The sequence below is a fragment of the Phascolarctos cinereus genome, unplaced genomic scaffold (assembly GCF_003287225.1).
Source record: "Phascolarctos cinereus isolate Bilbo 61053 unplaced genomic scaffold, phaCin_HiC Scaffold_5;HRSCAF=322, whole genome shotgun sequence".
Taxonomy (NCBI): Eukaryota; Metazoa; Chordata; class Mammalia; order Diprotodontia; family Phascolarctidae; genus Phascolarctos; species Phascolarctos cinereus.
Window position 1 is genome coordinate 454,994,845 of NW_027555958.1, and position 14,993 is coordinate 455,009,837.

The 14,993-nt window shown below is 49.8% G+C and overlaps 1 protein-coding gene across 3 annotated transcripts in view; it reads right to left on the reverse strand.

Annotated features, from left to right (window-relative positions):
* Nucleotides 1-14,993, reverse strand: part of SSBP3 (single stranded DNA binding protein 3) — a 165,323-nt gene that overhangs the window by 37,875 nt on the left and 112,455 nt on the right. For all 3 annotated transcript variants that reach the window (XM_020987836.2, XM_020987834.2, XM_020987835.2), the window contains exon 5: nucleotides 6,707-6,796. In XM_020987836.2, coding sequence (XP_020843495.1) covers nucleotides 6,707-6,796 — 90 coding nt within the window. The remainder of the gene's footprint in view (nucleotides 1-6,706; nucleotides 6,797-14,993) is intronic.

Genomic DNA, 14,993 nt, shown 5'->3' on the forward strand with positions numbered 1-14,993 from the left:
GGACCCAAGGAGGACTGGGTAAAGACAGGGAAAGGTGGGGTGTGGGGAGAGGGAGGTAGACACTGACAAATGGGGGAGAAGAGAAGGGAAGGAGAGAGGGAGAGGAAGAGAGAGAGACAGAGACAGAGACATATGGGGAAGAAGAGTGGGGAGAGGGAGAGAGAGATTTTGTGTGTGTGTGTGTGTGTGTGTGTGTGTGCTCCAGACAGCTAGCTCATGCTCTGCCTTTCTGGTCCTCTCCAGGGCCACTGCCACAAACTATACCATCTTCAATTCTGTGTATGCATACAAACATACATACATACATATATACATGTATATATATAGAGAGAATATGTTGCCTCCCCCTATTAGAATGTGAGCTCCCTGGGGGCAGCTACTGCTTCTGTTTTTTTGTCTCTGTACCCCCAGTGTGGTCCTCGGCACACGGTAGATGCTGAATAAATCATAAGGTCATAGACATCTCATCCACACCGAGGCCCAGAGGTGTTAGCTCAATGTCCCAGGACTGCCTGGCTACTTGGTGGCTAAGCTGGGAGTCAGCTGCAGGTCTTCTGCCCACCCACACAGCCTTCTTTCCGCTATAGGCCACTGTCTCGTGGGCCTGAAAAGACTGATCATTGAGGGCCTGTGTGACCTCTTGGGCCTGAGCTCTCTCCTCTATAAAATGAAGGGGCTTGAGTCAATAACCTTTCCAGTTATGATCCCATGATTCTTCAGTCACTGTCCTTTTCCTGCTCATGACATTCGCTAGAACACTTGTAGCAGACAACCTAGCTTCTTACTCGATAGAAAAGATGAGACATCTGGCCTATGAGCACCCGTCCATCCCCCAAACACCTCCCCCTCCACCACACATTCCCCTTTCCTTCCCTAGGGCTAATTCTTCTCTCTCTGCCCATGATCCCATTCCTCTCCTGTCTCTTCCAGAGGCTTACTCTGGCTAACATGTCCCTCTCGGTCTCTTTGGCTCTGTCTGTCTGTCTGTCTGTCTGACTCAAGCATATGGCTCCTTTCCACAGGCTGCCCCATCATGCCCAATGTAAAAAAAAAAAAAAAAAAAAAAAAAGCTCATTTCCTTGACCTTGCTACTCCATCTGCTCCTGGCCCATCCCTCTCTTCCCCCTGACTGCTAAAGGCTCGGAGAGATTCCTAAAACGTAAGCTTCTTCCACTTTCTTAGCACCTAAAATCTCCTGTGGCTTGGTTTCCACTCCTCCCACACAGCAGTCAACAACGCCCTGCTTGTCATCCTGTACACCTGCTGCTCGACGCAGGTACCCCCTGCCTCCTTCTGCAGTCTCTCCTTCATACCAACACACTTGCTTGAGTGCTGGCTAGGTCCCCAGCCCCTCCAAGGACACCTCTGTTGTGAGGGATCCTACAAGGCCCTGTCTTATGGTGTCCCAAGTGTGTGCTCTCAAGCTCTCAAGCTCTCTCTGAGCTCCAGATCCATATCTACAGCTGCCTGCTGTAAGTCAGGCCCTCTCTATGTGGATGTCCCCCTGGTACCTCAACATGCCTAAAACCGAGCCCGCTCATGGGCTTCCTTTTTTCCTGACTTCTGTCCGTGGTACCACCATTCACCACTACCTTGCTCCTAACCCCCAGCTCTATCCCGAATCTGTCTAAAAGGTATTTCATACCACTGCCCGTCATATCTGCCATGTGCCAGGTAACTGGAGCCCCGGTGTCCCACTAAACACAACATGACCTGGAACTTGACTAAACTGGGCTCTAAGGTCTCTTTAGCTCTAAATCGATTATCCTAAGAACATAGAATGGGGATGTCAGAGATTGGAGGGGCCTGAGAACAGGGAATGTCAGGGTTGGGAGGGGCCTTAGGACAGGGAGTGTCAGGGCTGGGAGGAGTCTTAGAACAGGAAAGGTCAGAGCTGGGAGGGGCCTTAGAACAGGGGATGTCAGAGCTGGGAGGGGCCTTAGAACAGGGAATGTCAGGGCTGGGAGGGACACTCACACATCTTTCCAGCACCTATGTGCTCAAATAAGGTACAAAGGTACATGGATGCATATAAAGAAAGCCCTCCCTGACAAAGAGCTGGGTCCAGTCCAGAATCTCATGCTTTCTGGCTGTGCACTGTTGGGACAATTTAAGCCTTTCTCTGAGCCTCAGTTTCCTCATCTGTAAAATGTGGAGAACAAAAAAGGTAGGGGATATTTCACAAAGTTGTCATGAAGAGCAAAAGGGTTTGAAACCATATTTAACTGTAGCCAAGAATTGCAGAATTACAGAATGTGAAAATCACAGGGGATCATGGCAGGCCACCATTTAGTCCAGTGGAATTCTCACTATCACTTCCAACAGGCATGCACCTTTTGCCTCTGTTCCCGACTGCCTGAGCGAGGTCTGATAAATGACACGCCTTTTTGGGATCTCAGTTTCTGTCTCTGCAAAGTGAGGGAGTGAACTATGGTAGATGTGAGCAGGCTGCAAACTCTAACACACGAACTCTGAAGAAGCATTTATTAAGCACTTACTATATGCCAAGTGCTGTGCCAGTCACAGGAAACACAAATGAGCCAGACGTGGATGAGAGTTAGATAGGACAGGCTGCATTCTATGATGCTGGGAAAAGGCTGCCTGCAAGGAGGGATTGTTTCACTCCATTGCTTTGGCCTCTCAGTGCCCAGTATACAGTAGTTGCTCAGTAAATGCCTGCTGACTGATCAGTAAGATCATGGGATCCATCTGTTTATCTCTAAGGCCTTTTGCAATTCAAAGTTCTATGGTCCAGGGACTCCCATGACTTCGTCCTTCATGTTATGAGAAGCAAAATGTTCTGTAAACTTTCCAGGGCTTTAAGATTATTAACTATTATAGTGATCATTATTTGGGTAAACGACACACCCCAGAGGAGTGGATGAAGAGAAGACATTTCCAACTTGAGTCTCTGGCTCAGCCCAAGAAGATTCTAGGTGCTCCTGGGGCTGGGGGTTAGACAAGGGGAGCAATGGGGTGGTGGGGACAGCTGCTCTGACCTTCCCCAAGGGATCTCCCAAAGGTCACAGAGCCTTAGCTGGTGAAAGCCCAGAGGGGACCCTGCTCCATCCACAGCTCGTGGTTGGGGGGAGGGGAGATGGTCCCGATCTCGAGAAGGCCGGCCAAATCCAGCCAGCCTGCACCCAGCTGCAGCTAAGAATGGTGTAAAGCCCCTGGGAGAGAATGTCACCAGAGCCAGGAGGGGGAGAGTGGGAATTGTTAGCAGCAGATAAAAGTTGAGATAGTATCTGCTTCCGTTTTAACTCTCAGAAGCGCTCGCTAAAAGATGAGCTTGTTTTAGGGTGAACAGCCAAGGTCTAATATGCCTATTATGACACGGACACCTTCAGGAAACAGCCTTGTCAACCTCCATTTGACAACAGACAATGGCCTTTCCCTTCCCAGCCCTGAGGGGACTCCAGCCTCAAACAGGCACCTCATGTAATAACTCAAAAAGACAAACTGACTGGGCGTCAGACGACCCAGATTTGAGCCTCTCTGGAGTATTATATATGTGACACTGGGCAAGTCCCTCTATCCCTCTCAGCCTCAGTTTCCTCATCTGTAAAATGAGTCCCATCTCCTACAAGGAGTCGTTCTTCCCTCCTCTGCAAAGACCATGACATGACTATACCTTTCTGATTCCCTGTTTCAGAATGTAAGCTCCTTGAGGGCAAGGGCCATCCCATTTTTGTATTTGTATCCCCAGTGCCTAACACAGAAAAAAATGCTGGTGTTGGCCACACCCCCAACATTTGTCCAGTTGGATTCTTTAATATAGTGTGGCAGAAAGAGCACTGGGTTCAAATCTCACCCAGTTCTTCTGCTTGTGTGATCTTGGAAAAGTCACTTCAGTTAGTCAATAAGCATTTATTAACCACCTACTCTGTGCTGGGCACTGTGCTAAGTACTGAGGATACAAAAAGAGGCAAAATATAGTCTCTGCTCTCAAGGAGCTTACAATTAAATAGGGGAGACAACTAGCAAACAAATATGTACAAATAAGCCGTATATAGGATAAATAGGAAATAATTAACAGAGGCACTGGAATTAACAGGGGTTGGGGAAGGTTTCCTGTAAAAGGTGGGAGTTAAAAGGAAGCCAAGGAAGGTACTAGGAGGTGATGAGGAAGGAGCATGTTCTAAGCACAGGGAACAGACTGAGAAAATACCCAGAGCCAAGAGATGGAGTATCATTTTCAGTGTCAATGGATCAGAGGACCTATGGGTTTATGTGTATAGGAAGAATGGAAGGAGAAGGGAGGGCTGTGTTATGAAAGGCTTTTCATGATTATCTTTGCTCTTGGTGGATAAGAGGATGACACCATAGTTTACTGAGTAGGGGGGATGACATGGTGAGCTCCAGGCTTTAGGAAAATCACTTTGAGTGGAGGATGGACTGGAGTGGGGAGACCCACCAGCAGCTACTGCAGTAACTGAGGCATGAGGTGCTGAGGGTCTGTACCAGGATGGGGGCAAGGTAAGAGGAGAGAAGTAATAGAGGTGAAGTTGAGAACAAATGTATAGAAGTGAAATTGGCAAGAGATGCTGGGCAGGTGAAACTGACAAGAGATGGTACACAGGTGAAACTGACGAGATACTGCACAGTAAGACTGACAGGAGATGGCACACAGGTGAAACTGACAAGAGATGGCACACAGGTGAAACTGACAGGAGATGGTCCACAGGTGAAACTGACAGGAGATGGTGCACAGGTGAGACCCACAGGCCTTGGCTACAGCTTCGAAACTGAGTGAGAGACAGTGAAGAGTCATCCTATGTTGGGAGCCTGAGGGACTGTGGGATGGTGTTGCCCTCTACAGTAATGGGGAAGTTTGGAAGCCGGGAGCATTTGAAGTAAAGATAATGAGTTCAGTTTTAGACATGTTGAGTTTAAGACATCTACTGGACACACAGTTCAAGATGCCACCACCTTCAGAGCCAGTTTTCTCCTCTATAAAGATAAGGGGGTTGTATGAGGTTCCCCCCACCCCACTGCCAATCCCAATCTCTACAATCTTTAGTTAGGGATTCCTAATCTGGGGTCAGGTTTCAAAATGATATTTTAATAACTGTATTTCAATAAAATTGGTTTCCTTCATACTCCTACATATTTTATTTTATACATTTAAAAGCACAGTTCTGAAAAGGGGTCCCTGGATTCCACCAGACAACTCAAGGGGACCAGAACATACAAAAGATGAAGAAATTCTGGGCTAAACGCCTTTCCTCTTCTCTTGAGAACAGCATTAGGTCTCATGAAAGAAACACTGATCCACCATCCAGGCTAAAGGAGAGATGGCAGACCGAACAAGATGCAGTCTCTGCCTTCAAACAGCTGATAATCCATCAGGGACAGATCAGAGGTGTAGGTCCATAAGAAAGGGCAACATGAATTCTAAGAAATGAAAAGTGCTATGAGAAAGGGTTTAGGGGATGGGGGAGGAGTGGGGACCAGGGACAGCGTTGGAAAGGAGGTGGTAGCTGTGGGAAATGGGCAGGGAGGGACAGGTAAGCTGGGCAAGTGCAGTATGGTCCCTGACCACCTATCAACTGACCTTGGCTGGAGGCAGCTGAGAGGTGAGATGAGGAAAAGAATTCTGGTACTTCAAACAGGAGAGGATCGGGAGGAGCCCAAACGTGGCCCTAACAATGGCCAAACTTGGGCAGAAAGACGAATCCTAGCCCAGTGTTGCTAAAGACCACCTGCTAGAGCTGAAATTTGGCAGGGAAGCAACAAAACCATCTCTCTCGACAAGTGAGTGCCACGGGAAGCATTCAGGGACACAGTTTAAGTGTCCAGAGACTTCCCATGGTTAACGGCTCACCCTCCCAGACCCAGAGCCCCAAGATCTCTCAGGGAAATTAAAGACACGCTACATTTCATGAATCTTTGAAATGTCCATCTGAGGATGGCTCGTTACGGCCCTACCCATTAGTAGCTCTTAGAGCCCGTGTTGTTGTGCCTGCAAATGGACTGATTACTCTGGGTGGAGGCAAGAGAAAAGAGAAGAAAGAGGATGGGGAGGGGAGAGAGCCCTCCAGATCAAAATAGGAACACGGTGATGAGAAAAATCCCTCTAAGAAATCCCAATAAAGGCACTGTCAACAAGACCCAGGGCCCCCGACCCAGGCGAAGACTGTTTCTGCCTGTGGCTGAGAGCCTCAGCAACTGTTTGTCAAACACTTTCTGTGATTACAGTTGGAAAAAATTGAGTGGTTAACCAGAGGGAAAAGATTTCAGGCCCCAACCCTGCCAGCACCCAGCTGTTTATATTGGGCTGTTTGCTTGGGCCAGGAAAACCAGAAGGTGACGACAACGAAAAAGAAAATGCCAAAAGACGTACAACATCCACCTTAGTGAAAATGGTTCACATTAACTCCAAGGGAAATGATACCCAGCACACAAAGGGAGCTAAACCAATCAAAATTCTAAGCCAACTTATCAGGAAAAAGCCAACTCAGCAGTGAGGATACACTGAAATGGCAGGGAATTTAATTAAAAAAAAATTTTTTTGGGGGGCGGTGGGGGAGTGGGTGGGTAGGAAGCAATAGGAAGGTAAGAGAATTTGAACCAAGTGTCACATCAACAGTATTTAGACCATGGCAAACTGAGCTAGCCACAAAACCCCACCCAGCCCGCCTTCCACACTCCACAGCTGCTTGGTCCAGGGAAGGAAGGGAGATGCTCGAAGGCTCAGGCCTACCTGAAAGAAGCCCGGAGGGATGGGGCCCCCAGGCATACCATCGTTGGGAGGGATGTTGCCCAGCACAGGGCTTGGGGCCGCAGCTGCACTCTGTGAAGACAAAAAGAGAGAGGGCAAGGTTAGAAACCAGAATCTGGGACTGCTGGGGTGAGGGGGGATGGAGGGGGCAACGCCATGCCCACCCTCCTAGAATGCATCGTGACTCAGTTCAATGCAACACTTCACCTAGAGACTAGGCTGGGTGCTCCCTTTAAGAAACCATCACCACTTCATACGAGATAATACTGCGTTTTAGAGGTGTGAAGTGCCCTACCCAGTCATACATGTCAGAGCAGGAGTCTGAACCCAGGTTTCTTAGAATGGTGCTTTCCTCATTTCCTTAGAATGGTGGATATGATACCATAAGCACTCTGAGGGCAGAGACTACACTGACCATTTTCCTACCAATGTATGTACTAAAGTCTTAGAATAATTTTAAGCTTAAAGCTGCAAAAAGACTTTTGGGACACCCTGTGCACAGGCCAGGGGGATCACACACAGAAAGGCTGTAATTGATATCTGATCATTTGGGTTCTCTAACTCCTAGGGTTTAAGTCTTCTCTTTCTAGACACACACACACACACACGCGCGCACCACTTCTCTGTCCTTTCATAGCCACATAGCATCTGTCATATTAGTCACAGGAAGAGACCAATCTCTAATCAAGAACTTAAAAAACCATTCTCTCTATGAAAGAAAAGGAACAAAATGTTCAAATGCCCCAGAGATATCCCTGTCTTGACACACAGGTGTTACACAGAAACTGGAAAGAGTTGGGTGCGACCTTAGGATGTATAAATGTTGGAAACTGGAGCAGAGGATGTTAGGGCTGGAAGGGAGCTTAGAACAGAGGATGTCAGAGCTGGGGGGGTTGGGGCTCTTAGAACAGAGGATGTCAGAGGTAGGAGGGCCCTTAGAACAGAGGATGTAAGGGCTGGGAGGGACCTTAGAACATAGAATCAAAATAGAAACTACTGAGGCCACTGCTCATGTTTTATACCAACCCATGCTTGGACACAGAAAGGCGAAGGGCCTTGTCCAAAGTCCCATGAACAAGGCTGAGAGAAAAGCCACTGCTTAAATCTAGGTCCCCTGATCCCCAGCCCCCAGGCTCTTTCCAGGGCACCCTCACAAAGGCTCCCTAACATGGTAACGCTGCTGAACCGCCCTCCCTCTCCAGCCCAGCACTGGCCACAGGGGTTGGCAGCAAGGCCTCAGGCCCCTGTCCATACTGGAGCTGAGCTCTGCTGACAGGCGGCCTGGGGTGGGGATGGAGGGGAGTGGGGAGCGCCAATGGTACCCATTAGCAGGCAGCCAGAGGAGCCGGGCCTGTTTGCTTTGTTTGTTTGTGGTCGCGGCTTCTGTGAAAATGCTCCTTCATGTAATTTATTACTAATAATTACGTCTTGGCAGGGAGCGGAGGACTTTAAAATGTGTGTCTGCGTGTGTATGGGGAGTGGGAGTGGGGGAAGGCAGAGAAGCCGTGGAGTCTGCCAAGCAGGGGCAGGATGGGGAGAAGAGGCTCCCTGTTCTCAGTGAGAGAACGCTCCACTGTGAGCCTCCCAGGAGGTCGGCTTTCTCCAGCCCTTTCCCATAACTCCCAGCATTCTATGGAAGCCCCAGATTCTGGTAGGAAGTGGGTTCGAGATCATGGAGGGAGCAGCCTGGGGGTCAAATCCTGCTTCTGACATAAACAATCTCCGGGATCAGCAGGGACGTGAGATTCCGAGGCTGAGAAAGGGTTTATCTAGCAGGGTTTGAGAGGTCAGCAAACCAGTACCGATGACCACCTCTGAGCCCTTGAAAGGCTGTCATGTCAGAAAGACAAGCCCTACTCTGCTTGGTCCCAAGATGCAGAAGTGGCAGCAAAGTGGGAGTGTACGTGAGGGGTGTTTGCAAATAGGCCCATTTGAGCTGGACGTGGAGAACAAACAACTTTGAGTGCCACGCCAAAGTGGAACGGGCTGCCTTGATGGGGGGAACTCAGGGGTGGTCTTTAAGCCAAGATGGATGAACTGCTGGTGGGAGAGCCTCAACTGCCTTGTTTCATGAGGTCTGAGCCTTCTTCCAAAGGGGCTGGCAGCCCCACAAGTGTTGGGGTGAGGGAGGGAAGGAAGGATGCTCCATTCTGAAGCTCACAGGCAGGCTTTGCGTCCTAGGGTGCCAAGCTCTGCCGCCGGAAGGCCACATGGCCACAGGACGGGAGCAGCAGCTGCCTGCCGGTGGCAGAGGCAGCACAAGCCTGGGCCGTCCAGAATCCAGGAGCCCTGGAACCGGACTCATGCTTTGTTTGTGTGGGACACAGGTTTATTTTTAGGGAGGAACCTAAGCCCTAACGTTTAGTGAGCCCAATTCCTTCATTTTAAACTGAGGCCCAGCTAGAAGGAGCTTGCGTGAGGCCGAGAGATCTCAGAGGTCACTGAGTCCAACCCTCTCATTCAGAAGATGACGAAAGCATAGGGCAGTGCAAAGATGGCTGGATCAGAGTCAAAGATCCTGGGTTCAAATCCTGGGTCTGCCACTCACTCCTGTGATTGATGGCAGGGTCCACAGACACAAAGTGACTAGGCAAATGATAGCGCTAGGATCTCTATCTCCCCCAACCCAAGCAGTTCTGCGCCCTGGAGCCATGAGGCAGCCAGGTAGCTGGAGGGAGCACTGGGTTTGGAGTCAGGAAGACCTGAATTCAAATCTGCCTCAGGGACTCACCAGCTCTGATTCTGGGCAAGGCGCTTAATTTCTGTGCCCCATCTTACTCATCTGTAAAATGGGGATATTGCCTAGGGTTACTGGATGGATCAAATTAAGTAACATGTGCAAAATGTTATCTTAAAAGAACTCCACCAACCACTGGATATTATTAGCACTGCGCTGCTTATGCTGGGAGAGGAAGAAGGGTCTGAGGACGGACCTCTTTATCCTTGCATTCCCCCGTAGGCTGGGCAGTCAACCTTTGTTGAATGAATAAAGCAGAAGAAATAGTCTATATTTCTATATTACAAAGCACTGGCCCAGAAGGGGCGGGAAGCTCGGGGAGGTGGGAATGAGGGCATCTCGGTCACTTCTGCTCACCAGGCTGGGCATGGGGCAGGAAAGGAGAAAGAGGGAGGAGGAGCCAGTGTTCAGGCTGGCTAGCTGCGGCTTGGTGACGCCTAGCAATTCAGGTAACCCTGCTGGGACTGAGGAGTCCCTCAGCAGTGGCTACTGTGAGGACCACCTTCAAGCGTCTGAAGGGACGGCCCCTGGAAGAGGGATTCCCCTCGTTCTGTTGGGCCCCAGAGGGGGCGGGGGGCAGGGAGCCTCAGAGAGGCCAACGGGGGCTTGACACAAGGAGAAACTTCTAAGTGGGTAGAACTACCCACAAGTGAAATGGGAGGCCTTGGGAGGGAGAAAGTCCACATCACCTGTCTGACAGGCCACAGAGGAGCCACCTTGTTCAGACATAGGCTCTCAATGGGACTTTCAAGTGAGATGCCCTGCTGTATTTCCTTTCAGGTGGAGAGTGAAAGTGGTGGGATTGGAACCCAAGCCACAGTATTATAGTTCTAGATTTAAGTGACCTCAAAGACCTTCCGGTCTAGGCCTGGGGAGGTGAGATCTGCTCAGACTCACACAGGCAGCAAATGTCAGAGGTGGGAGGAACATTTGGGATGACCCTGTCCAATCCTTTCCACTTGCTAAGAAAAGAATCTGATGTCCATGGTGTTTACATGACTCTCCCAAGGTCATATATGTACTAGGTGACAGAAGCGAGCTTCAAACCCAAGGGCCGTTTGGCCACTGATTCCCTGAGGAATCCTGAAAAAAAGTCAATGCCAAGCGCCTGGATATGGGCCACGTGACTCCGGCCCCGAGATCTGATAGCACGCCAAACCCTGGACACTGGGGTGGAAGGAGCCTGGAGACCGCCCAGGCAGGAGAGGCGACTTGAGCTAACCAACACCACTCAGGCAGTAAGTGGCCACCCAGGATTCGAACCCAGCTCTGTCTGACTCCAGACCAGTGCCCAGCCCACTATTATAGTGCTTTACCTAAGTTATCTCATTTGGCCCTCACCACAGGCCCAGGAGTGCTGTCGTGCCCCATTGTACAGAAGAGGTAGACAGAGGTCCCAGAGGGGGCAGAGATGGGATGTGATGCCTCGGGGACCTCAGATTCCTTCTGCTTTGCTAACAGGCTGCCCAGTTCCATCCCAGAGTCTGGAATGGACCACAAGGCCATGATGGCCTTCTCCCTCCTGCAGATAATACACCATGAAGCGCTCTGGAAACTCAAGAGCGCCACAGGAACCCAAGGTTATAATGTTCTCAACAGGGCCAATGAAATGCAACCTTGTCTGGCCGGCAGAGAGGCCTCTTCACGAGGGCCTGGCTGGTAAGGACAGACATTCCAGTGGGGTACCATGCACATCAATGTCTAGCACAAGATGGAATTGGGAGAAAAAGACACGTCTCCCTAGAATGGCTGTTTCCCCGCCTACAGAGCATGTGTTTACTTTCTTCTCTTCCTTCTAAATAAAGAAGCCTTCCATGCAGGGTCAGGAGTCTGTCTCTAAGGAGAGAGGGAGCTGGCCTCTCCCAGGGGGAGGTCAGTGTCACACAAATATGCTGGCATCCACCCGCCTTTCGGTCTGAGCTGCTTCCTCGGCCTGGCATGCCCTCTCTCTGGCCAAGGGCCCCCGACCTCCCCCCTAGTTGTGCTCATTCATACCTTCCAAGGGACTGGAGAAGGGGCTGGGGTGAAGGGTGGTAGGTCAGAGATGTTTAGCCAAAAATCTCCCCCCAAATTACCTAGCAAATACACAAATTCTCAGGATGCTAATTTAATGCCAGCTGAATGAGGAGATGAGGACTGCCCATCTGGCTCAGTCAGTGGGCCCGGAGACCAGCGACTGGGCAGTGTCGATACGCTGGGCTCGTATCAAACCCAAGCTTTCTGTACAGGTGGTGAGCTGGGCACAGCAGGAGGGGGACATCCCACAGCTAATTCAATCATGACCAACACTCCCAAGTGATTCCCAGCAAAGTCCTCTCCTCCGCTAATTCAAGTGTTTGTGCTCAATCTACAGACACGGGCACGGGCTCCTAACGCCTACATGGGATAGTTAGCACTGACTCAGGTCGGGTGACAGCAATGGATCACTTTTTCATTTGACCAGCTCCTGGCCTTCAGCTTCCTCATCTCTAAAATGGGGATATAACCTTATTCAATTCCACATCCACCAGCTAGCATTACCGATGAGAAAAGTTCTGTCTAAACCTCAGGCACTATGTAAATGTGGGCTGTCTACACCTAGGGAAATACTAAAGGTGATGTCATGGACAAATGGAAGTCTGGTTCAGACTTATACACACGAGGTCTCTACACTGTACCTGGGGTGATCACAGCCCCTTTCCAACCCCCTTGGCTTGCTGGCCAGTCCAGGCTTAGCATCTGACGCAGGTTCCTCAGAGTATTTATTCACATTTTTGGAGGGAAAGCAAACAGGGTCCTATCACAGATCTGGAGGAGCCCCTAGGCATCATGGGATGTGATGCCCTGTTATTACACATCGCAAAACTGTATGGAGCAAAGGAGGCTTCCAGCATCTGGAAGCAAAGACTAGATGTCAACTGAGGTCCTTTACAACCTGGGTTGGGGTCAGCCTCAAGCCTCTGACTCCACAGTCCTTCAGGTCAATGATGGTCTGGTCCAACTCTCCTTTGGACAAGCTCCCATCCACCCAGCCTGGTCTCTACTCCTCCCAGCCTCTTCTGCCTGGATTCCTGCCCATCTTTTGAAGACAGAACAAAATGGCGCCCCAAGGAAGCATCGCTGATCTCTGAATGAAGTGACAAGAAGCCTGCCCCTCCACCTCTGCTCTTTTTGTACCTCCCACAGGATCATCAAACATTCATTTAGGGGTGTGACTCTTTGTGATGCTCCCCCACTCCCCAACACAGCACTGCCTCCCCTCTCTGCACCTCTACCCAGGCCATCTCCAAGCCTGGAATGCACCCCGGACTCGTGTCCACCTCATGGCCTCCCTCTCCTTCCTCAAGATGCAGCTGAAGCCCCATCAGGAAGCCTTTCTGGTCCCCAGCCACCCACCCCAAGATACCTGGCATTTATCTGTTGACACCTATCTGCATACTTGTAGTTTATTTAGGGTGTGAATTCCCGGAGAAGAATGGCTTCCTTTGTTTTTGTATTCCAGTGACCAACACATAGCGGCCACTTTACCTGATCTACACTGGAGCCCTTTAGGGTAGAATTATTTAATTACTTAGTACATAATAATGAAGATGACAAGGGGGAAAGGGAATAAGGATTTACATAACAGCTACTCCGTGCCAGGCACTGGGCTAAGCACTTTACCAACATCATCTCGTTTGACCCTTACAACAATTCTGGCACTAGGTGTGCCCATGCGGAGAAGGGGCCAACCCACACTGGTGGAGGGATGTTCCTCATCTGGGACATTCTCTATACTAATGACCTCACATGTGTGGGGCTCATCTTCCTTCCCAAACTACTAACAACCATGACCAGACTGTAAGCTTCGTGAGGGCAGGAACGTGTTTATCTCAACTTGGTTCATCCCCCCAGTCCAAAGCAAAGTTAAGAACACAGAGTGGGATGGCCATCATTAGCTGTATGATTCTGGGTAAGTCACTTGACCTTAGCCTCAGTTTCCTCATCTGTAAAATGGAGGTAATGATGCTGGTAGCAAGGATACAAAATTTGTAAACCACCAGATAAATAAATAACAGGGTTTTTTTTGGACTGGAGCATCACTTCATTTGTCCAATGAACTCATAAAGAAACTCTTTTTTTCCAAAGCAAGTTACCTCACCTTCTTTGTATTTTTATGGTATTTTATGGAGATGCCCGAGGGACAAACAGGTTAAAAGACTTGTTCAGGGTCATCCAGCCAGTATTTGTCAGACTTAGGACTCTCTGACTTTGAGGCTAGTTTTCTAGGCTCTAAACCAGGTTTCCTCTGATAGCTGCTGTTGCTATTATTACTATTAATGGCTGAATTGTCTCCAGTTAAGCCCCTAACTTTGACCCCCACAAGCTCTGTTGCCAAGAACCAGCCTTGGTACAAAAGTGGGTGATGACCTTTTAAGTCTCCTCCTTTTAAGACCAGGACAGAGGGACTGGGAGGGACAGGGAGCGGGCTCCTTCAAGTTCAAAGTTATCCAGCCCAACCCACCCACCCACTCTTGTTTTGCAAGGCTCCCAAGGGAACACTAGACCACTCCCACCGGCAAACCACGGCAGACCCCGCCCTCAATGCCGTCTTCCCTCATATGCCTCTGGGAAGCCTGAGCCAGAGAAGAGGAACCTGGCCCGGCCAACCTCTCTGGCATAACTTAGGAGGCTGCCAAGTGTCACTGGGCTCCCCTGCCACCTCCTCCTCTTGCCCCACCCCAAACACTCAGGTTTTGGCTTGTAACACCCTGGTCCCACATGAGAAGCTACCAGCAGCCCAGAATTCAACATCAAAGCTGGCACAGGCCATGTGAGCTGAGGCCCAGAGGGGTGTGTGTGTGTGTGTGTGTGTGTGTGTGTGTGTGTGTGTGTGTGTGTGAGAGAGAGAGAGAGAGAGAGAGAGAGAGAGAGAGAGAGAGAGAAAATAAAGAGATCCCCGAGACAGAGAAAGAACATGTTAGGGAGGAGAGTGCACATTGTGGGCCAAGGAATTCCACTTCTGAGAGCTGGAGAAAAGCCCATTTGCCCTCTGCCTGAGAAAGGCTCTAAGACCCCTAGATTTCTGTAGCCAGAACACTTTTTTGTAGCTGGGATTCCAACCTTGTCATTATTCTCTTTGTAATCTCAGGCAATTCACTTTCTCCTGTCTGGGCCTCAGTTTCCCCCTCTGTAAAATTAAGGTGCTTCTTTCCATCCTATGATCCCATCAAATCTCAGCAGAAGGGAAGAATCCGAGAAAAATGATAGAGCCAGCCAGAGAGGCCCAGCAGAAGGCATGTCGCTTTGTGGTAGAAGGACCTGGGTTCAAACATCAGCATTTCTACTTAATAAATAACTCTTTGAAACTTGGTGCAAGGCCTTTTTCTCTGATAAAACGAGGAGGCTAGACGGGGTGATCTCCAAGGTCAAACTCTTCCTCGCTCACCTGATCCTGGGGAAAACAGTAGAGGAAGAAGGGAGATTTGCTTCAAGAGTACAGGAAAGAACATACCGCAATGAGAAGGGGGCACCCTGTTTCAGCCTGTTCTGCTGGGCCCTAGAGCAGTAGTT